Source organism: Bombus bifarius, unplaced genomic scaffold (genome assembly GCF_011952205.1).
Source record: "Bombus bifarius isolate JDL3187 unplaced genomic scaffold, Bbif_JDL3187 scf7180000008358, whole genome shotgun sequence".
Lineage (NCBI taxonomy): Eukaryota > Metazoa > Arthropoda > Insecta > Hymenoptera > Apidae > Bombus > Bombus bifarius.
The window spans coordinates 163,689-187,099 of record NW_022884611.1 but is presented as its reverse complement, the minus strand read 5'-3'; the positions used below and the strand labels follow the sequence as shown (position 1 = coordinate 187,099).

General features: G+C 38.6%; 1 protein-coding gene across 1 annotated transcript in view; it reads left to right on the top strand.

Annotated features, from left to right (window-relative positions):
- LOC117212677 (dynein heavy chain 3, axonemal) overlaps positions 1-22,340 on the top strand; it is a 33,553-nt gene extending 11,213 nt beyond the window's left edge. Inside the window, exons 9-13 of the mRNA XM_033457626.1 lie at positions 1,088-1,393; positions 1,994-7,030; positions 17,413-17,570; positions 20,978-21,746; positions 21,934-22,340. Of these exons, the coding sequence (XP_033313517.1) occupies positions 1,088-1,393; positions 1,994-7,030; positions 17,413-17,570; positions 20,978-21,746; positions 21,934-22,230 (6,567 nt within the window). The 3' untranslated portion in view covers positions 22,231-22,340. The remainder of the gene's footprint in view (positions 1-1,087; positions 1,394-1,993; positions 7,031-17,412; positions 17,571-20,977; positions 21,747-21,933) is intronic.
- The last annotated feature ends 1,071 nt before the right edge of the window (positions 22,341-23,411 follow it).

Sequence of the window (23,411 nt, the reverse complement as noted above, 5' to 3'; positions counted from 1 at the left end):
ACGAATTGTTCCTTAAAAGCTGGCCATGTGAGCTCTTCGCCATCTATTATTTGCTGCCGAACCCTCAGGGCGCGCGTCAAAGCAGAATATAGCGCGCTGTTTTTCAGGGGGTTGTCTTTCATAAGCAGATCAACGGCTGAGCACCAGACGGCTGGATCTGCGTCCCGGGCTTCGGGGTTAAAGCGCGGTAACGATATCTCTGTTACCCTGTTTCCCTTCTTCTTTGCTAGCGACCGGATTATTTCACGCACGATGCTCTTACGCTCCCGCGTCGACAACTTGCGTTCGTATCCCACTTCTGATGTCGAGTCACGATCCGAGTCCGGGCTCGAGTCGCTATCACGGTGAGGTCTTGGGATAGGTGTTTCCTCACCGAAGCTATCTATCTTCTTACAGCACGAAAGTGACTTTTATTGACACAAATAAAGAGATCACAAAGTTGACGCAAACCCATGGCGGTCACACACTCGCGACACTAGTGACAATGGTCTCAGGTTCGATAACGAATCCACGGTCAACGAGATGATAGATATATTCGCGCACACAAGCGGACTCAAACGTGTAATGCTCCCAGGTCGTAGACCGCTACGTTGGGCGACAGACTGTCACCTCGAGCCAAAGCTCACCATCACTAGTCTCGAACGATTACAATCGGATTAGCTAATTACAGCTATAGTAGACTCTAGATTACAATGTTAGGGGATTATCCCGAAGTTCCAAGGGGAGGCTTCGATGCCCTTTCATCTCCGACATATTTATAATATGTAAGATCTCAACGATTGATATAATGTCTGAAAATAGCAAAAAAGTTATACTGTTCTACAATTTAAGCGAATTTCACATGTTCCGTTGTGCGTTATAGGAGTTATTTATTATATTGATTGAATACTTTATCTTTTTCAAACATGCTTCTTTTTTTTGTTGAAATTCCATCTTTAATTATTCTTATAATGAATCTCCAATCTGTTATTATATTAATAGCATTAAAACACTAAGAGTATAAAATTGGTAAAAATTAGACTAGACTTTATAGATCTTAAAATTCAGATCTGGATTTAATATATATTATTATAACTATTTATTTTAGTCTTTTACAAAACTTTTCACTGCAATGCTGGATGGAGAAACACAAGTTAGCACAGTTTGGCTTCAGTGTGTTTTATTATTTAGTATGATTTGGGGAATGTGTTCAACACTAACGAGCGATAGCAGGAAGGCTTTTGACGTTTATTTAAGAAAATTATCACTTGGAAATGTCGAAGAATATCCGAAACCAAAAGCTTTTAAATTGACGAAACAGCAGCTTTTTCCTGATAAGGGAACCGTTTACGATTGGATATACGATAAAAGAAATAATGGATCTTGGATACCGTGGATGGACACAACGTTACAAGTATTAAATATTTTAATAAGCATTATTTCAATTCTTCTTTCCTTTTTGCAATACTACGTTACATTTGTAAAATGTCTCAAGCATAATACAGATAGTCTTTCTGTGTTTCGTAATGATTGAATTGAAGTATAAATGGGTTATTTTCCCAAAATAATTACAAAATATTAATGTAGTCTAATAACTATTTTTAACATTAGAAGGTTTTGATATAGGAATGTTGTCACATTCATGAAGCAGTTTATTAATTTCAAAAATATTACAATTGTTTAATATGAATAATTACTCTTCTTTTAATAATAGTTATGATCTTATTACTTATTATTATTTCATTTAATCTACTAAATTTGTGTGGTCTTTTGTCGAATTACAATAGTTCATAATTCGATTACCAAATGTTATAAAAATATTTACTATAAACGTAGAGAATAATTTTTCTTGGTGCTTAAAATAAAAATGATACTATTATTCTAAATATATAATCCGCAATAACGTTCCAAATGAATACTTTGTAAATTTCTATTTCTTTCTGAATAGATTTTACCGTAAGAGGCAAATTTAATGTCAATTTATGTGCCTAATTCATCTTTTTTTGTATCTTAGGCGTCTTTGTTACCCGATGTAAAATCAAATGGATTGATTATACCAACAACTGAAGTAGTAATTCAGTATTTCTTTATCAGAAATCTTCTACATAGAGCAATACCTATTTTATTTGTTGGGCCAACTGGTACCGGCAAATCAGTTATTGTATTAGATTATTTGCAGTTTCTACCTAGACAAAAATATATAGAGAATATTGTAAACTTCAGTGCTCGTACCACTGCTGCTCAAACCCAAGAGATAGTGATGTCTAAGTTAGATCGTAGAAGGAAAGGTGTATATGGCCCACAAATGGGAAAGAAATGCGTACTATTCGTTGACGATCTAAGTATGCCGCAGGTAGAACAATACGGAGCTCAACCGCCAATTGAACTCATCCGTCAATGGGTGGATCATGGGCACTGGTTCGATTTAAAAGATACGACAATGTTATACTTAGTGGATATGTTTCTAATTTGTGCTATGTTGCCACCCGGAGGTGGTTCCAACATGGTCACACCCAGATTAACTCGGCACATGCATATAATTGGTATCGACTTTTTTGAAGAGGTGACAATGACCAAAATCTTCTCCTCGATTCTTGATTCGCACTTTGCAAAGGGATTTGTATCAGAAATTTCAAGATTAGGAAAAATGATTGTAAACGCAACGATGGATATATTTCTCAACGCTATCAAAACCTTTCTACCTACTCCAGCAAAAAGTCATTATACATTTAATTTGCGTGACTTCAGCCGGGTTATTAAGGGTATACTTTTGGTACCAGCCTCTAAAATGAAGGACCCGGATAAACTAATTAGACTATGGGTTCACGAAGTGTATAGAGTTTTCCATGATAGACTGGTGGATGATAACGATCGAGAAACATTGTTTGAAATGGTTCAGTATACTTGTTACGATCAGTTACGACAACCGCTGGGAAAAGTACTTAACAGACTATTACAAGAAGGAGAAACAATAACAAGTTCTCACATGCGTGACCTCTTCTTTGGTAATTATATAGAACCCGATGCTGAACCGAAAATATATGATGAAGTGATAGATCTTGAAGATTTACAACAAAAAATGGACTATTATTTAACAGAGTACAATATGCTTTCTAAGACACCTATGTCGTTAGTTTTATTCAGATATGCTATTGAACACGTTTCTCGCACTTCACGAATATTGCAACAAGAAGGTGGAAATGCTCTTCTAATAGGAATAGGTGGATCGGGTAGAAGTTCGTGCGCTAAATTGGCAACTAACATGTGCGAATATATTCTGTATCAGATTGAAATTACTACGACTTACGAATTTTCGGAATGGCGAGAGGACCTAAAAAAGTTGTTATTACGTGTCGGATGTGATGGAAAATCTACTACCTTTATTTTTGGCGATCATCAAATAAAGGATGAATCTTTCGTCGAAGATATAAATATGGTTTTAAACACTGCCGATGTACCAAATTTATACGATACTGAAGAAAAGGCTGAAATCTTAGATAAAATGACGAATATAATGCATAGCATTGGTGGGAGAAAAGTTGAAATTACTCCTATGATTCTTTACAACTTATTCCTCGAGAGGATAATAAAAAACCTTCACTGGATTTTAACAATGTCTCCAATAGGAGATAAGTTTAGAAATCGCTTGCGAATGTTCCCCTCACTGATAAACTGCTGTACTATTGATTGGTATACAGTTTGGCCTGAAGATGCCCTAGAAAAGGTAGCACGAGTATCATTGCAAAATGTTAACATCAGTATGGATTTACGAGAAAAATGTGTTTACATGTCTAAAAAGTTCCATATAAGTATCGCATTGGCTAGTGAAGATTATTATAAGACACAAGGTAGAAGATACTACATAACACCGACGAGTTTCTTAGAACTTATTAAATCGTTTTGCAGATTGTATGATCAAAAAATCAAAGAAATTACCGAGCAACAGATGCGGTACGAAATGGGATTGGAAAGGTTGGATTTCGCAGCAGAACAAATAGCGGTTATGAAACAGGAACTTCAAGCCTTGCAACCTAAATTACTGGCACAATCCGAGTTGAGCAATAAGCTTATGGTTAGAATAGAGCAGGATACTATCAACATTGAAGCAAGAAAGGAGATTGTAGGTGCAGAAGAAGCTTTAGCAAACGAAGCTGCAGCTGCTGCACAGGCTATAAAAGATGATTGCGAAAGCGATCTAGCCGAAGCTACACCTGCATTAGAAGCTGCTTTAACTGCGCTGGATACCTTGAAACCTGCCGACATTAGTATTGTGCGATCAATGAAAAGTCCACCAGCGGGCGTAAGATTAGTAATGGAAGCTATTTGCGTTTTAAAAGGAATCAAACCTGAAAAAGTTCAAGATCCAGCAACTGGTCGAGTTGTGGAAGATTACTGGCCAGCTTCTATAAGGATATTGGGCGATATGAGATTTCTCGAGAGTTTGAAAAACTTTGATAAAGACAACATACCACCGGCATACATGAAAATAATTCGTGAAAAATTTATAAATGACAGAGGTTTTCAACCGGAAGCTATTAAAAAGGTTTCCACGGCATGTGAAGGTCTTTGCAAGTGGGTACGAGCGATTGAAGTTTATGATCGAGTGATTAAAGTCGTTGCACCAAAACAAGCAATGCTGGCAGAAGCTGAAGCCGCCCTTGCTAAACAAATGGAGGCTTTAAACGCTAAGAGAGCCCTTCTTCAGGAAGTTACTCAGAAGTTACAGTCGCTCAATGACGAATTTGCCGAGTGCATGAGAGAGAAGAAGAAGCTCGAAGATCAAATTGATTACTGCAAGAAAAAATTAGATAGAGCTGAAAAATTGTTAAGTGGTTTAAGCGGAGAGAAAAATAGATGGCAAGAAACAGCTACGATATTAGGTGCAAGCCTTAATAATGTTATTGGCGACGTTTTATTGTCTTCAGGAGTAGTCGCATATTTTGGGGCCTTCACAATAGAGTACAGAAATAAATTAATCGCAGAATGGCACAAATCTTGTGTAGAAACAGCAATTCCATGTGGAAGAAAGTTTAATTTGATTGATATTTTAGGTAAACAAGTAGAAATTAGAGCATGGATCATTTTTGGTTTACCGGCAGATAACTTTTCTGTGGAAAATGGAATAATTGTAAAAAACGCTGATCGATGGCCACTTATGATCGACCCGCAAAATCAAGCAAACAAATGGATAAAAAATATGGAGAAAGAAAATAATTTATCAGTTATTAAACTTTCTGATCCAAATTATGTGAAAATAGTGGACACTTGCATACAGCTTGGCACACCTGTTTTGTTGGAAAATATTTTAGAAGAAATAGACGCGATATTAGAACCTGTGCTTCTTAAAAATATTTACAAAGAACGTGGTATCTTATATATGAAGTTTGGTGAAAACATAATTGAATATAATTCTGATTTTCGATTTTATATTACGACGCGTTTAAGGAATCCACATTATTTACCAGAGGTAGTTGTGAAAGTAACATTATTAAATTTTATGATTACACCTCAAGGACTTCAGGATCAGTTACTAGGTATAGTCGTTGCTAAGGAATTACCCGTACTGGAAGAACGCAAGAATCAGTTGATTATAGAAGGTGCAAAGAATAAAAAGATATTGGAGGAAATAGAGGATAAAATTTTAGAAGTTTTATCCGCTTCGGAGGGCAATATTTTGGAGGATGAAACAGCAATTACGATATTGTCAACTTCGAAAACATTGGCAGAAGACATCGAAGCCAAGCAAGAGGTAGCTGCTAAAACAGCGATAGAAATTGATAATGCTCGTAATGAATATAAACCTGTTTCGAGGCACGGGTCTGTTCTGTTCTTCTGTATTTCCGAATTGGCAAACATTGATCCTATGTACCAGTATTCTTTACCGTGGTTCATTCATCTCTATGAAATGTCAATAGCAAACAGTGAAAGGAGCGAAAATCTAAATAATCGAATAAAAAATTTAAATACACATTTCACAGCTAGTATTTATAGAAACGTGTGTCGTTCTTTATTTGAAAAGGATAAATTGATATTCTCTTTTGTTCTGTGTGGTGGTCTTTTACGTGCTGATAAAAAGATAGATGAAGAACTTTGGACGTTTTTGTTGGCAGGTGACGTAGCTCTAGATAATCCTTACCCTAATCCTGGCTCTCCTTGGTTAACTGATAAATCTTGGAATGAAATAGTTAGAGCTACAAATTTACCTGAACTTGGAAAGCTACAACAATCCTTTGAAACACAAACGTTATATTGGAAGGCTTATTATGACTCATCTAATCCTCAGGAGGAATCTTTTCCATATCCATTCCAAAATGAGGGAGAAAATTTAAAGAAGCTAATTATACTTAAATGTATAAGACCAGATAAAATTGTGGCTGCTGTGCGAATGTTTGTTATATATAACATGGGACAGTCTTTTGTAGAACCACCGCCATTTGATCTTCAAGCATGTTATAGCGATTCTAGTAACGTAACTCCTCTTGTTTTTATTCTTTCTCCTGGATCTGATCCAATGGCAGGCTTAATTAGATTTTCAGAAGATTATGGAGTACCAAAAGAGAATTTGATGTCCATATCATTGGGACAAGGTCAAGGTCCAATAGCAGTGAACATGATAAATAGAGGAATAAAAAGAGGAGAGTGGGTAGTACTTCAAAATTGCCATTTGGCAGTATCTTGGATGAAAGAATTAGACAGAATTTGCGATGAAATTATTATACCAGAAAATACGCATCCCAAATTTCGATTATGGTTAACCAGCTATCCATCGAAGGATTTTCCAATCTCTATTTTACAAAATGGAGTTAAAATGACTAATGAACCACCAAAAGGATTGAAGAATAATCTACTGAGGAGTTATTTGAATGATCCCATATCAGACACAAAGTTCTTTAACAGCTGTAATAAAATAAGTGAATGGAGGAGCCTCCTTTTTTCTCTATGCTTCTTTCATGCTGTTGTTCAAGAAAGACGTAATTTTGGCCCATTAGGCTGGAATATACCATATGAATTTAATGAATCAGATCTCCGCATTAGTATGTTACAACTACAGGTAAGATTATGTAAAGCAAATCCCTATTCTTTATGCATAATAGAACATTTTTCATTCAAAAAAGTAAAATTCATATGTTGAAATTCTGCTCCGTTTGGAACAGAAACAAATATATTACGTATTATCTTAAATAAATTCGCTTGTTATGGTTAAAAATGAAATAATCTTGTTATGATCAACAAATTATTGTAAAACGTCTAAATCTTTTAGTTGTGAAGAACAAACACTTGCGAGATTCATTATTGTTATAATAGATCAATTTGCATTTTACAATTCGAAGATTAAATTAGTATTGTATAATAACTGTAAATGCCTCGAAAAATTGCAATCTTTATGCATTTTTTATTCATATTTATATTCATATTTATATATTTTTATTTATATTAATTCACAGTATGTTTTTAACAATAATCGATAAAGTAGTTTTTCCACTCGTCACTATGAAATACTGTATTAAATATTAAATGTGTATATTATTATATTTTGTGGTATTACCATACAAGCTGATATTGATATGGTGGTACAACTGAAAATAGTTCGATTATATGAAGAAATAAGTCCAAAATGTAAAGTGATACTTTTTCGCGTAGCATTTCATTCTCGAATAAATCGACGTTGAATATACGCCAAGTACGCGTACATTTACCTACGCACGATCTCGCTTACTCCTATCTCTAATGGATATTACTTCAAAGTTTTTATCGTTTTTGCATTCGAACATTTGGTACAAAATTTTGTACAAAAAAGTATTACTGACTTCGAAATGTACTAAAATTTAATTAAAAAAGTAAGTTCTATTTTATTTATACTTTATTTAGACACATATTCAATAACGGTTAGAATTACTTACTTACTTGCTAAACATAGCATATTACTGTAGTATCGTGGAAATTAAGATATACATTTTTTCCCGATTACTTACGATTTATTAATAATGAATTGAATATACAGGTATTAATTGGACAGAAAACGATGTTTGTTTAACTGAAATTAAATACTCGTATCTATCTCAAATAACTTTACAGTTATTTGGCAACTCTCGTCACAACGAATCTAACACACTCTCTCTCTCTCTCTCTCTCTCTCTCTGACTCTCGCAACACACTCACTTTTCGCATACTCTGACCTCTCGGTCATCCCTCCTTGAAACACGAAACCGTCCTTCTGCTCTAACGTTGTTTGTTGTTTTTCTCATATCTTTGTAAGAACTAGATGACTTTAATCACATAGGCGCTCTTAAATGTAAACGAACCACAGAAGGACGACGTACACGGTTTTTTCTATTTTCAACCGATCTCTAATTCAAATTACTTTACAATATTACATTACATATATTGCAATTCTTTCTTTTTTATATTTACGTGGAGGAAATCCGCATGGACGCTAGGCCGCTTCTGGGGAAAGCGGCGTGGTAGTGTCATACTCCAACCGACTAAAACCTCCACGATGACCGTCCCGGCTGTGATCGAGAGAGGTCCGGGAACCGGTGCGAGCGACACCCCCGCCCAGTACAGCCGCTGATGGGGCGGTATGTGGCAATGTCACACCGCGCCTCGTCTCCGGAGCCGCCGTACCAGGCAGTCCGGTTCCCCTACCGGACTGCTTGGCGGCCCCGAGGCGCTGAGCCGCCAGCGTCCAAGCCCGAACCCCACCGAGGGGCGCGGCGGACCCAGCGCGCTTCGCCAACGGCACACGGAACATATATTGCAATCTAATCGAAGGTTATCAAAATATCGTAACACGTTAATGCTTAAAGGAATTATATGTACATCAAACTTGTCACTAAATTAAGATACAATCATTACAATTATTGATGTTACAATTAGAAATGTATATTTTTTTGCATTTTTAATTTCGCGCCACCTTCGAATAGGTAGGAATATATTTAATATGCTATGTTTAGTAAGTAAATGAGTAATCTTAGTCGTTATTGAATAAAATATAGATAAAATATTTTGTACTTTTTAGCGCATTTCAAAATCAGTAATATCTGTCGGAGATGGAAGGACACCGGACCTTCCCCTGGAACTCCGGGAAAATTTGTAAAATCGTAATTAAAGTTTACAGTTGTAATTAAACAATTTGCCGTCATTCTGCCCAATTGTACTTGTTTGCGATTTGTGATAATAAACTTGGGCTCAAGGCGACCATCAGTCGCCGACCGTAGCCGTGGTCAACGGGACGGGCGCTCCGTATAACAAAGATGCGGAGCGGTGTTATGACCCTCATTAAAGGAACTACCCATAGAGGTATCGGACAATAAAACATGCTAACGGTTCTTTAGGACAATGAATACCTGATGTTGAGGCACGCACACAGCACAAGTCTGGTTAGCCCGAGGACCCGCTATAAAACCTGGGCTTTTCGGCAATTAAGATGTGTGCAAACGGACAGGCAGCTTTTGTCTCAAATCGACCAATCGACAGCGACGTCGATCCGAGGACCTTGTACTTAGACACCCCACCATAGTTGGCCTCGGTAGCGTCATTGGGACGAAAATTCATTCTTTCCCGAGATCTCATCGGCGAAGGGAGTAGCACACGTTTGAGTTAGAGCAAGTATACCTACCCTCCCATTGACCGTGGATTCGTTATCGAACCTAAGACCACTATCACTAGTGTCGCGAGGGCCTAATCGCCGCTGTTGATTGTCAAATCGGTAGTGTTCATACTCGTTGTATCGGGCCGTATCTTCGTTATAACACAACCCTGGCCAACTCCAAGGGAGGTCTATCAAACGCCCACAACTCTGTTCCTGACTCTTCTCCGACATCAGAAGTGGGATTAGTGCCGATTATAACACTACAAGAGCTACGATCATCGTACGCGAGTTAATTCAGTCGCTAGCGCAAAAATCGAGTATGGAATCTAACAATTTTCGCCACCGCGTTTTAACCCTGAAACTGCGAGCTCCGATTCCGCTGCATGATGAACAGCTGTCAATTTGATTATGGAGGAAAATCCCTACAAAGCAGTGCCCTGAATATAATCTCAATGATGAGCGTCGAATCGACTTCCACGTAGTGGGAGCATCAACTGATGGACCAAGTCATACGGGTGAGTCGTTTCCATTTTACCCCGATTTTGGAGCCGAGTGTTCACTAATTAAAGAATCCATAGTCTTGAAATCTTCTGGCAAAAGAACGATTGATATCGTAGTAATGCGAGGAATGAGAAATATTTGTACATCTCAACTCTTGTCCGTTGCCGGTGTTAGTGGTTTTACATTAGAGATAAATCCGTCATGTCTTCGCTGATAGTTATTTCAAAATATGATATCGCGATTTTTTTTTTTATTTATTTGTTGAAATTACAATCAATTCTCGCGTTGAGAATTTTCAGTAATTTTTCTGGCGTGGCGCAGTGACATGGCTGTTTATTTACAATAAGTTAATACTTATTATAGATAGGTATAATTTATAAGTATTATAAGTAAGTGCATATGCTTAATTTGGATAACTAAATGAATCTAGCGTTTAGGTCTAGCGGGTAGTGCCTCTTCAGCCTGCGAATCTGGTCCGTCGTATCAAGTAGTCCAGTGATTAGGGGGTTTCGGTGTTTGTTGACTCTTTTGCTATATCTGTCGCTATATTTTGCTATTTCCTCTTTGACTGTAGGTATCTTGAGGTCGCGATGGATGGTTTCGTTGGTAACATACCAAGGTGCGTCTATTAAGGATCTTAGCGTTTTCGATTGGAAGCGTTGTAGTATTTCGATGTTGGAGTTACTTGCTGTTCCCCATAGTTGGATTCCGTAGGTCCAGACAGGTTTTATTACGGTCTTGTAGAGGGTAATTTTATTCTGTATGTTTAGTTTGGAGCGTCGGCCCGTGAGCCAATAGAATTTTTTTAGTTTGTCCTTTAGTTGCTTCGTTTTATCTGAGATGTGTTTCTTCCACGTTAGTCTCCTCTCCAGGGTCATTCCCAGGTATCGGACTGAGTCCCTGCTACGAACTGTTGCATTGTTGATGGTGACCTGGGGGCAGGTTTGTTTTCGGAGCGTGAAGGTTACATGTGAGGATTTCTTTTCGTTAATTTTAAAGCCCCATTTATGAAACCACTTTTCCATGGAGTCGAGACTTCGCTGGAGAGTGGATGAGGCTATTACCGCGTCTGCGTGGGTAGCTAATAGCGCTGTGTCATCTGCAAATGTCGCTATTGTTATATCGTTTGATATAGGTAGATCGGCAGTGTAGATGGAGTACAGTAGGGGTTCGAGGACACTACCTTGGGGTATGCCGGATTCTATTGGGAATGTTGTGGAAGAGGTGTCTAAGCATTTAACCATGAATTGTCTATTGGTTAGGTAAGATTTTAGGATGGAGTAGTAGGGGTGTGGTAGGATTAAGTTTCTATAGTAGCTCTTCATGCCATACTTTGTCGAATGCCTGTAGGATGTCTAGGAATACCGCTGAGTAATATTTGTTCTTTTCAAGGGTTTGACTGATCGTATGGGTCATACGATGGATTTGCTCTACTGTTGAATGTTGTTTCCGAAAGCCGAATTGGTGATCTGGGAGTGTTTTCAAGTCCTCTAGGAGTGGAAGGAGTCGGTTCGTGAGCATCTTCTCGAATAGTATAGACAGGGTAGGTAAAAGACTGATTGGGCGATAGGAGCTAGTTTCATATATCGGTTTTCCGGGTTTAGGGATGAGGGAAATCAGTGATATTTTCCAGGCCTTAGGAAAGCATTCAAGGCGAAGGATAGCGTTAAAAATCGATGTGATTAGTGTAATCCCTTTTATGGAAAGTTCCTTGATTGCTTTATTGCCTATTAGGTCGTGCCCTGCTGCTTTCTTGGGGTTTAGGCGACTGATTGTTTCTATAGTCTCTGCAGAAGTGAAGGGTTCGATAGGAGGGGACATTTGGAAGGGGGTGTGCAAGTATTCAGTAACGTCCGCGGCAGCTTTGGGGGAATGGGGTTTGAATACTTTAGACAAGTATTTAGCAAACAGGTCGGCTTTTTCTATAGGGCTTCGCGCCCATCCACCTTGCGGACGGCGGGTAGGTGGGATTATTTGTGGGGGGCGTGTGAGTTTCCTGGAGACCTTCCATAGTGAGTAGTTGGAGCCGGCTGTGGGGGATAAGCTGGCGAGGTATTTTTGGAAACAGTCGTTTTTATAACTTTTTAAGGTTTTAGATAGCTTTCTAGTTGCGTTGTTTAGTTTGCGTTTGTCATCCGGTGTTCTGTGGGTCTGCCATACTCTTCTTAGTCTACGTTTTTCTGCTATTTTTTTTAGTATGTATTGGGGATATTCTTGTTTGCTGATAGATGTCTTTGTCGGTGTGGAGAGGCGGATTGCGTTTATTATGCTCGTGTTTAAGTATTCCGTGGCTGCTTCGATTTCTTCCTTTGTTTTTAGTAGAGTTAAGACTGAAGTTGAGTGTGTAAAGACTTCTCTAAAGAGCTGCCAGTTGGTGTGTTGGTTGTAAATGGAGACATTAGGTGTATTCTCGATGATTGTTGAACTGACTGTTGCTATCACGGGGGAATGATCAGAGGAGAGATCAGCCGAGGAATTGATCTGGACGTGTCTTGATGAGATATTTTTAGTTACGAAGAAGTCGAGAAGGTCGGGTATTTTGTTGGTGTCAGTGGGCCAGTATGTGGGTTCGTATGTGGTGAGGTAGTTGAGGTTGTTGTTTATTATGCTGTTTAAGAGGTTTTTGCCTCTTGCTGTAACCAGTCTCCTGCCCCATTGGATGTGCTTGGCATTATAGTCTCCTCCAGCTATGAATCTATTGCCCAGGGTGTCCAGGAAGTTATCAAAGTCTTCTTTGGCGATGGAGTGTCTGGGAGGGCAGTATACTGCTGAAGTGGCGATTGTGCCATGACAGTCTTCTATTGCTACGTTTGTTGCTTGGAGGTAGTCTTCCTGGAATGATGGAAGTTCGTAGTGCTTAATACTTGTTTTGATTATGATTCCGGTGCCACCGTGGGCCTTTCCGCTGGGGTGTTGGGTATGGTAGAATTTGTAACCATTTATTTTCAAATAGTTTTTGTCGGTGAAGTGGGTTTCCGATACGAGCATTACGTCGATTTGCTGGTGTTTTAAGAAGAGTTCTAGTTCAAGTTTGTGTTGCGCTAGACCGTTGGCGTTCCAGAGTGCTATGCGCCTTGGTTTTATTTTGCGTCGGGGCGTGTTAATTTTTCCACGATGAGTGTTAGTAGCGATAGCAAGTAATTTATTTGCTCTGATTGTTTCTCTATTAGCTTTTCAAGCCTTGAGAAGTTGTCTGTGTTAGGTGGGTTGGGGACACTGTTTTGGGGAAGATTCCTTTGGCTGTTCGGGTTATTTTGGATGCCTTGTACTGCTTGGGCATAAGAGGTTGAGGTGGTGATGAATTTGGTAGGACTGGGTGTCTGGTTGGTTGAGGGGATTGGGGTAGTCGTGAATTTCGGCGGGCTGGGTGTTTGATTGATTACCTCTTTTGCTCTGAGTTTAGGGTACCTGTTTGTGTATAGAGTTTTATAGGCTGAGCAGCCTTTATAGTTGGCAGGATGGTCACCTTGACAGTGGATGCATTTCGCTGGGGTTTCCGGTGATTTAGCGCACTGGTCAGTGGAGTGAGTGCCTGCACATTTAACGCAGGGGAAGGTATGGTTGCAGTATTTCTGCGTGTGACCGTACCTTTGGCACCTTTGGCATTGCACTATTTCTTTTTTCACAAGCGGTGGTTCGATCTTTACTATCGCGTTCATTAGGCGACTGACGTTGTAGATTTCTTTATTGTTCGGCTTTTGTTTAATGTCTAGGAAGAATAAGGATAACGGGTCTTTCGAGACTCTATGCCTTATATTACTTACGTTGATGACTTCGTGGCCGAGTTTTGAGAGTTCGTATTTGAGTTCGTCTATGTCTGCTGAGTGGTGTATGTTTCGTAGGACCATCCGGAAAGGCCTTTCCTGTTTCAGTTGGTAGGTGTGGAAGTTGGCGTTCAGGGTCCTAAGTACCTTGGTGAGTTTTCTGTAAGCTTCTGGGTTCCTCGGCAGTATTTTTACTTTATTGTTATTTATCTTTATGTTGTAGTCCTCCTTGGAGATATCTCTCTCTAAGGACTTGATCATTGTCAGTATGTCGATGACGTCGTTCACAAATATTGGTGGGGGAGGGGGGATTCTCTGTGATTGTTGGTTTGGCGGCGGGTTTGCGATTTCCATGGCGTCGTTAGTGGATTGCAGTACGACGAACCTGATGTGGGTGTTTATTTGTATCGTTGATTGTTCGTTCCGGGTGTTGATTGTGTATGGTTTTGCTGTTTCTATTTTCCGTTTCTTGGTAATATTAGCGTCGCTGGTGCGGAGAGTTCTGCTACGCTTCTGCCACGGTGGAGGTAGCGCGGGGTAGTTGCGAGTCTGCTCCGGAGAGCCTGGTCGCGATTGCTGGGCTATCATCGAGCTAGTTAATTCGAAATGAATAACTAGTCGTGAGGCTATGAGGCTAGTATTCGGGTTGGGGTTAGGTGCGTGGAATTTTCTTCTCCCTAAAGGGTAGGAAACACTTGGCTGTGTTCACTTTCGACGGTTGGGCGACACGTGTTGTTTTCGGACTACACTGGGCACTAGAGACACGTCTGCACGCTTCGGCACTCCACAGCGAACTGATATCGCGATTGATCGTGAAATTTTAAGTCAAGGTTTTGACGTAATATTACACAAAATAGCCTTGCTATGTGTAAGACAAATAATTACTGCCTGTAATAATACCGCTGAAAAACGAGATCGATGTTAATGAAGTCGACACTGATGTACGTGGTAATGATAAAAGTCGATTAATCTTTCTTTTCGAAAGTTCAGGGATTCATCCGTTACGGGTTTCCTACGCACTCGCTTAAATACAGGCCAGTTGGAAGTACAATTAATTGATCCTAACATGACCGTACAAGGAATCCTAATAGACTTCGCGAGGAAGAGCACAGAATAGTACGTGAGAGAATAAGCGAATTGATCAGAGCCCAAAAATCATAAGGCCTAGTGATTCACCGTTCGCGAGTCCTATGTTACTCGAGAAGATGAACGACGGTTCAGGTAGATTGAGTGTAGATTTTCGAGAACTAAATAAAAATGCGGTCGCGGATCGGTGTCCGTTACCCCTTATTGCGGATCAAACCGCGAGATAGCAAAAGCGAGATATTTTATTAGTCTGGACATGGCCAGCGGGTTTCGTCAAATCCCTATTCGTCCCACCTCTAGGAAATACGCAGTATTGGTTACCCTCGATGGACAATTTGGGCAGTGAGTTGTTCTTTTCTCAAAACTCTTTTGTGCCTTTGTTCGGTCCAGTCGACGTCTTTTGGTTGCATGGCGTGGTTGCGTGCGCGTCTGGTGCTTCTTTTGGAGTCATTGCGACCGGATTAACAATCGGCAGGATACAACTGGCATTCCGAATACCAACCATGATGTCACTAATTTGTTTCTCTTATTCCTTTTGTTTCCAAATCTCTGAACGAAATTTGCTGTTAAACCGGACCCTTGATTTAGTTAAGTTGTGAATAATGTTATTTGTACCGAATCTAATATTGGAAGAACTCAATATTTTAGCTTCACACGGGGACGTGTGATAGTCAGGATGGCCGTGTCGGAGATGGAAGGACACCGGACCTTCCCCTGGAACTCCGGGAAAATCTGTAAAATCGTAATTAAAGTTTACAGTTGTAATTAAACAATTTGCCGTCATTCTGCCCAATTGTACTTGTTTGCGATTTGTGATAATAAACTTGGGCTCAAGGCGACCATCAGTCGCCCCGTAGCCGCGGTCAACGGGACGGGCGCTCCGTCTAACAAAGATGCGGAGCGGTGTTATGACCCTCATTAAAGGAACTACCCATAGAGGTATCGGACAGTAAAAATGCTGACGGTTCCTTAGGATAATGAATACCTGATGTTGAGGCATGCACACAGCACAAGTCTGGTTAGCCCGAGGACCCGCTATAAAACCTGGGTTTTTCGGCAATTAAGATGTGTGCAAACGGACAGGCAGCTTTTGTCTCAAATCGACCAATCGACAGCGACGTCGATCCGAGGACCTTGTACTTAGACACCCCACCATAGTTGGCCTCGGTAGCGTCATTGGGACGAAAATTCATTCTTTCCCGAGATCTCATTGGCGAAGGGAGTAGCACACGTTTGAGTTAGAGCAAGTATACCTACCCTCCCGTTGACCGTGGATTCGTTATCGAACCTAAGACCACTATCACTAGTGTCGCGAGGGCCTAATCGCCGCTGTTGATTATCGAATCGGTAGTGTTCATACTCGTTGTATCGGGCCGTATCTTCGTTATAACACAACCCTGGCCAACTCCAAGGGAGGTCTATCAAACGCCCACAACCCTGTTCCTGACTCTTCTCCGACATATCTTTTTGCACAGAATGTTTTATCAAATGTTCGTGTTACGTCGCGTAACACTCTACCTAGCCCAGGCCACACACCGCGGGCAAGATGGCAACCAGATGTCTTCGGATACTCACTGCGTACCCTCAATAGTCTCAAGTATCGGCCATAAATCTCAGGAATTTCCTAGTAGAGGTCCTTCAAACTGAACAAACGTCTGTTTCCGAAGCATTTCTAAAGACCATTGTCTACTACGGCTAGACAAGGGAAAGTTGGTTTTTCTCGCGTATGATGCAACTTTCCTCCCACGAACCACTTTCTCTCGAGGGCGGTTAAGACCCTTCGTTTAACCAATTAACAACGAAGCCTATCTCCCTCACTCTCCTAACTAAAATCGTCACCAACAAATCCGATGGTCCCGTGCGCTAGACACACCCATCCTTAGCTTTCCTCCGCCACAGCATCGTCTCCGAACATCACTGATTTTACATCCTTCGAACAGTCAACATCCTTTAACCGGGTACACACACCCGTAGATCAGTCACTCACTCTTCTCGTACATACGCACCAGCGTAACTGTCTTCGTTATAAGTTGTTAGAATAAACGGTGACATATAACGTACTATACTGTGTCTTATTCATTTAACCACCTCTGTTATCTTAACCGAAACAGGGGAACGACTATTTCGCGGCGTCGATTAACCGAATCGTAGCGAGAATTTACGCCTCTCGCTGACGCGTTTTCCTCGCGACCGCGTCTCTCCGCGAACGGTCGTAACAGTTCGGATGCAAAAACCATACAGACTTTGCAATAATATCCATTGGAAGTAGAAGTAAGTAAGATCATGCGTGGGTAAGTGTACGTGTATTCGGCGAATCGTTAATCTTGATTCGGAAATGAGATGTTACGAAATGAAATAACGAGTATTACACGAAAAAAATATAGCTTTACATTTTCGACTTATTCTTTCATGTAGACTCACACTCTTTTCGGTTGCACCATCAGGGTGGTATCACTTTATATATTGAAGTTTCTTTTCCTTATATATTAGCTCTTTTTAAATGATTATGAGCAAGTACCATTTGATGCACTTCTCTATTTAACGGGTGAATGTAATTACGGTGGCCGTGTAACTGATGATAAGGATAGACGTTTGCTGAATTCATTATTGAAACAATACTACAATGAGGAAGTTATTACCAATCCACGGTAAGTTTTATGAATACATCTAGATATTTATTATACGATAAATTCATAATCTATTAATTTACCTCTTTACGTTATTACATTAAATACTTCATCATTTGTAATGTATATGCGTATTTCTTATTCATATGTATTATGTTTATTAATTTCGATCCTACATCTATGAAATGGACTTCAGTTTTCAAATCTTTTAACTAAATCTTATCTTATGGTATACATACATACAAACATATTCCATTTACACATTTTCCAACTCATTTCCTTTGTTGAAAATTACATACAAAATTGCATACAGTAATTTTTTCTTCTTTTTTTTATTTAATTTGTACTTTACAATTTGAGATTTGGTAAATGTTTCTAAGTTTATTACTAAATAACATGTGGATAGCTACCCCCAACGAGATACCATCTTCGAGTTTGTCTATTTTATTTCGCATACACTAATGGCAGCGAAAGTGCGACAAGCAGTGAATTTAGGTGGACAAAACGACAACGAACACTGCCAAATGGTTAAAGCTCCAAAATGCAACAAATACCACCGATCAATATAACAAAGGTGAAATATACTACATAAATAAAGCTGCAAATACGTTAAACAGGAAACAACCAATTAACCCCTTTCCGTACTTTATCGAGTCAGACTCGCGATGAAGATTTTGACCCAAACATGAATATCGCGAGTCTGACTCGCGACCAGATACTTGGGCCAAACGTGAACATAACAAGCCGAGCTCGCGGACTGTTTTTTCCCCGTTCCGATCGTGACTGAATGTTAGTTCCTGTTTACGAGAATCAATCTGGTCTGTTTAGCGCGCGTCGATGTCTACCGCTTGGGCCCGAGTTTCGTCGAACTAATTGGCACGGGAAAGGGTTAACAAAGAACAGGAAAGCTCATTTATAAAAGAAATGGGAACGTTGCAAAAGCACGAAGAAAACACCTACAATGACGAACTATCATATCAAGATGAACATTGGAAGGTAGGAGCAGCACACAAAAAGCGTAAATAATACCAGGCACGAGCGCTATGAAAATCTCAGGTACGGAGAAGCAACAGTGGCTACAAGACATTCCACCCCGAAACTCATTCAGTTCACTGATAGAAAAGGTAGATCCGGACCCAAAAAAAAGCCACAACTCATATCGTTAAACCACCACCGATCTACATTGATGCCCAAATAATAGATTCCCCACTTGAACTATTAAACAATACTGCTGGAAAAGAAAACTTCAGTATAAAGTAATTAAAACTGGAACAAGTAAAAGTACAAACAAAAACTCCGGAAGTATTTAGAAAAATGACGCAAGCATTAAAGGAGAAAACGCTGGGTATCATACATTCCAGCTCAAAACAGAAAGAAGCTACAAAATAGTAAGTAGAGGACTACACCCAAGGACAAATACAAAAAAATATATGTGAGGAATTAGCAAAAATCAGACACCAAGCAAGAACAATAAATAATATAACTAGATACGATACGAAACAATCATTGCCACTGTTTCTAATAGAACTTGAACCCAAAGCTAATGACAAAGAAACCTTTGACATTAAAAAAATCCTAAACGCAATAGTCAAACACACCTAGTCAAGCACATTAATATAGAAACAGCAGTCGCATTATTACAAGAGCATATCACAAAAATAGAAAAATGGTTACAAGATAAATAAATAAAAGCAAATTCCAGTAAATGCAGCCATATTACATTTACACTACGAAAACGGAAACCACCAAATATCCAATTGAATGGTACATAAAACAAACAAGGCAAGTTAAATACCTAGGATTGCACTGAGACACACAACTTACATGGAAGCAACATACTAAATCAATTAGAGACAAAATACGGATAAAAAGAAGACAGATGCACTGGCTAACTAGTCGAAACTCTAAACTCAGCCTGGAAAATAAACTAAAAATATATAAAATGGTCATAAAACCAATCTGGACGTACGGAATAGCACTATGGGGAACAGCAGCAATGAGCCATATAACCAAAATAGAGGCAACGCAATCGAAAATACTCAGAACAATAGTAAACGCGCCATGGTACGTTAGGAACGAGGACATTCGGAAAGACCTGGGAATACCAACGGTCAAGGAGGAGATTAACAAAAGTGCAAGAAGGCACAGAGAAAGAATAGCAACGCACCCAAACCGGCTGGCAGCGGAAACGGTCGACACATCAAGCATAAAAAGAAGACTAAAAAGGAAACACCCAAGAGATCTCACAAAGGACATAACCTAACAAACACGTATTATCTGAGATAATTAAAGAAATAAATCAATCAAATTCGAAGATGGTATCCCATTGGGGGTAGCCATCCACATGTTATAATACTATATCAGTAAGCTATAATATTTTACCAAATGTCCTACTGGACAAATTGTAAAATGCAAATAAATAAATAAAAAATTGTACCAACGTAAAAAAAAAAATCACTAGTTTTCCTCCGCCACAGCACCATTATCGAAGGACATTAGTTTTTCAATCGGTCAACATATTAACCTGCTAGTGATTCTCTTCGTGTTATACTAAACAGTGCAAATAAATTAACTAAACATAACATTACTCTGCATCTTTAATCTACCTCCACCTTGAGCGTTAATAGCGTTCACGGTTCGTGATATCAACCGATCAGTTGCAACCTGACTGATCGCTGATTAGTTGAGAATTCGCACCATATGGCCACTCCAAATTCCGAACATACTTGAACGGCTACGTTCAAAAGTTGTTTCTAGTGATGACGTGTGTAATTACGCCTAGTACATTCGGAAGGGATGTAGATTTACAAGAGTGCGATTGTTGTTTTTTTTTTATTTAGTTGTTTACATTCACAATTTGTCCGATTTGGACATTTGGTAGAATTTTTTAGCTGTTTGATTATCATGTGGATGGCTACCCCCAGCGGGGTACCATCTTCGTGTTTGCTAGGTTATATCCTTTGTGAGATCTGTTGGGTGTTTCCTTCTTAGTCTTCTTAAGAGTGCGATTGTGTACAGACTATCTTAACTTCTAATTACTCTACATATTCTACTGGTTTATTGTCGACTATTGCTGTCTGTTTCGTTTTGCTCCATATGTTCTGGTTCGTTGTAGTTTTAGAGCTTCTGATTTTCTCGAGTAGACTGTCTCGTTCACATTTACACTTACCAATTTCGATGTTGATCTTCTTTAAAGTCGAATCCAATGTTGCAAGTTGTTTCAAATACTCGTTAGATTTCTAAGATGGTTGTTAAATTTTGTAAATCCGGTGTTCCTTTACTTTTCCTTTTCCCAATTTTCCTCTACTATAGATACATATATGAAATGAGAAGAATCGACACTTTTGAATTCAATTTTTTGAGAGCAATTAAAATCTTTATATATACCGTGATAGATATTTGTATATATTTATATATTTTTAATACAGGTATTGCTTTACACCAAGTTGTATATATCGTCTACCAGAAAATACAGATTATCACGGCTGTCTAGAATATATTCGTAATCTGCCAATTATCCAACACCCAGAAGTATTTGGTTTACACGAAAATGCAGATATAACAAAAGATAATCAGGAATCATTGCAGCTACTTAAAGGGACTCTATTAACTCAACCACATATTACTAGCGTGGGAGTTGAGAGAGATATCGACGATGTGGTTTACGGTCTATGCGATGACATTTTATCAAAATTAACGTCGCGATTTGATATTTTAGAAATTTCTAAAAAATATCCAGTGCTCTATATAAATAGTATGAATACGGTTCTCCGTCAAGAACTCATTAAATTTAATAACCTCGTTGATACGATTAAAACTACTTTAGTAGATGTACAAAAAGCCATTAAAGGACTGGTTCTAATGTCATCTGAGTTGGAAGAAGTTTTTCTCAGTATGAGTATTGGTACAGTGCCAGTTACCTGGAGTAAAAGATCTTATCCTTCGCTAAAATCACTCGCAAGTTATATTAATGACTTATTAGACAGATTATCATTTTTCCAAGACTGGATAGATCATGATGCACCAACTGTGTTTTGGATATCTGGCTTCTTTTTTACTCAATCTTTTCTTACGGGAGTCTTGCAAAATTATGCCCGTAAAAATAAAATTCCAATCGACAGATTAGATTTTCAATTTGAAGTAACTCAGTTTGAAACTGATGTAAAAACAGCACCATCTTATGGAGTTTACATAAGGGTAAGACTTTTGGCTAAGTATTATATCACTCAGAAATAGAGTAATAAAAATTTAATAATCTTTATATAACATTTCTTTATGTTGATAGAACATATTGATAAAATTGGCATATAATAATAATAATAATAATAATAATAATAATATATAAATAAACAATTGTTCTAAGAAAATTTATTTGAATTTTTAGGGTCTATATTTAGAAGGAGCAAGATGGAATAGGCAGTTACAAGAAATTGATGAATCTGAACCAAAGATAATGTTTGATCTCCTTCCTGTAATGTGGTTGAAACCCGGTATAAAAGCTGAATTTATTATTGAATACGTATATCATTGCCCTGTATACAAAACAAGCGAAAGACGTGGCGTTTTGGCTACTACTGGTCATTCTTCCAACTTTGTATTATATATTTTATTACCAACACACGTTGACGAGTCTCACTGGATTAAAAGAGGAGTAGCTTGCTTGTGTCAACTTGATGATTAAATTATTAAAAAAATATATCATTTTCTATATCAATCTTATATGTAGATGTCAAAATAATATTACATTTAAGAACCATGTATATGAAAATTTTTAATAAAGATTTTACAAAAGATACAATTCTATTCAAAAGTCACATCTTAAAGAATTAGTTTTTGAAAATTTGAATTAATAATTCTGTATTTTCGATTAATCGCGGGGAGACGCGGTCGCGAGGAAGTGCGTCAATGGGAGGCGTAAATTCCCGTTACTGATAGTTAATAATAATTAATAATTTTGTTTAAATACTATTATTTAAAATGGATATCCGGTGTTATTTATTCTTGTTATTTAATCTGTTTATCTATTCTACCTGTTAATCTATTTATAATCTGGCAATGACACAATGATGGATAAATAAGAAAAAAAGAGAAATTTTCCATAAATAGGAATAAAAGAAACAAGGCTTCTATATTTTTTACTTTATTTTCATAAGATTATTTTAATTGGGGTTTTGTGATTCTTACGATCAAACTAATATCGAACATTACAACATTTAAATTAATTTCTATTTTTTACACTTGTGTACTGTGATTTGTTCGTCATTGAATAAGTGTCGGTCATCAGCCGTATCTCATACGCCGAATTAACCTCGTGCAAGCAGTTTTAACTAAATTAGGCTAGATTAGGTCAATGGACTGATGGTTGATACAACTATTGGTCTTCTTTAAATGTTCTTGGAAATTAACTCCGACCAAATACAGTGATCAGTGAAGAGTAATGTGTTATTGTTTCCTTCGCTCGTTTTCTTGCTACCGTTGTAGCAAAATTCAAAGCAGTAGACTGGTACGACCTGCGACGGATACTGCAACGTTCTTTGTAAGAGAATTCCGGAACCTCCTTCGAGGAAAACGCGTAGAATAGTCAGTTACATTTGTCCGCGTTGACAATTTTATATATGTCGGAGATGAAAGGACACCGGAGCCTTCCCTCTGGAACCTCGGAAAAACCCATAAACTTGTAATTAAAGTTTACAGTTATAATTAAACAATCTGTCGTCATTCTACCCAATCATACTTGTTTGCGATTTGCGATAATAAACTTGGGCTCAAGGTGACCATCCGTCGCCGAACGTAGCCGCGGTCAACGGGACGGGCGCTTCGCCTAACAAAGGTGCGGAGTTATAGTATGACCCTCATTAAAAG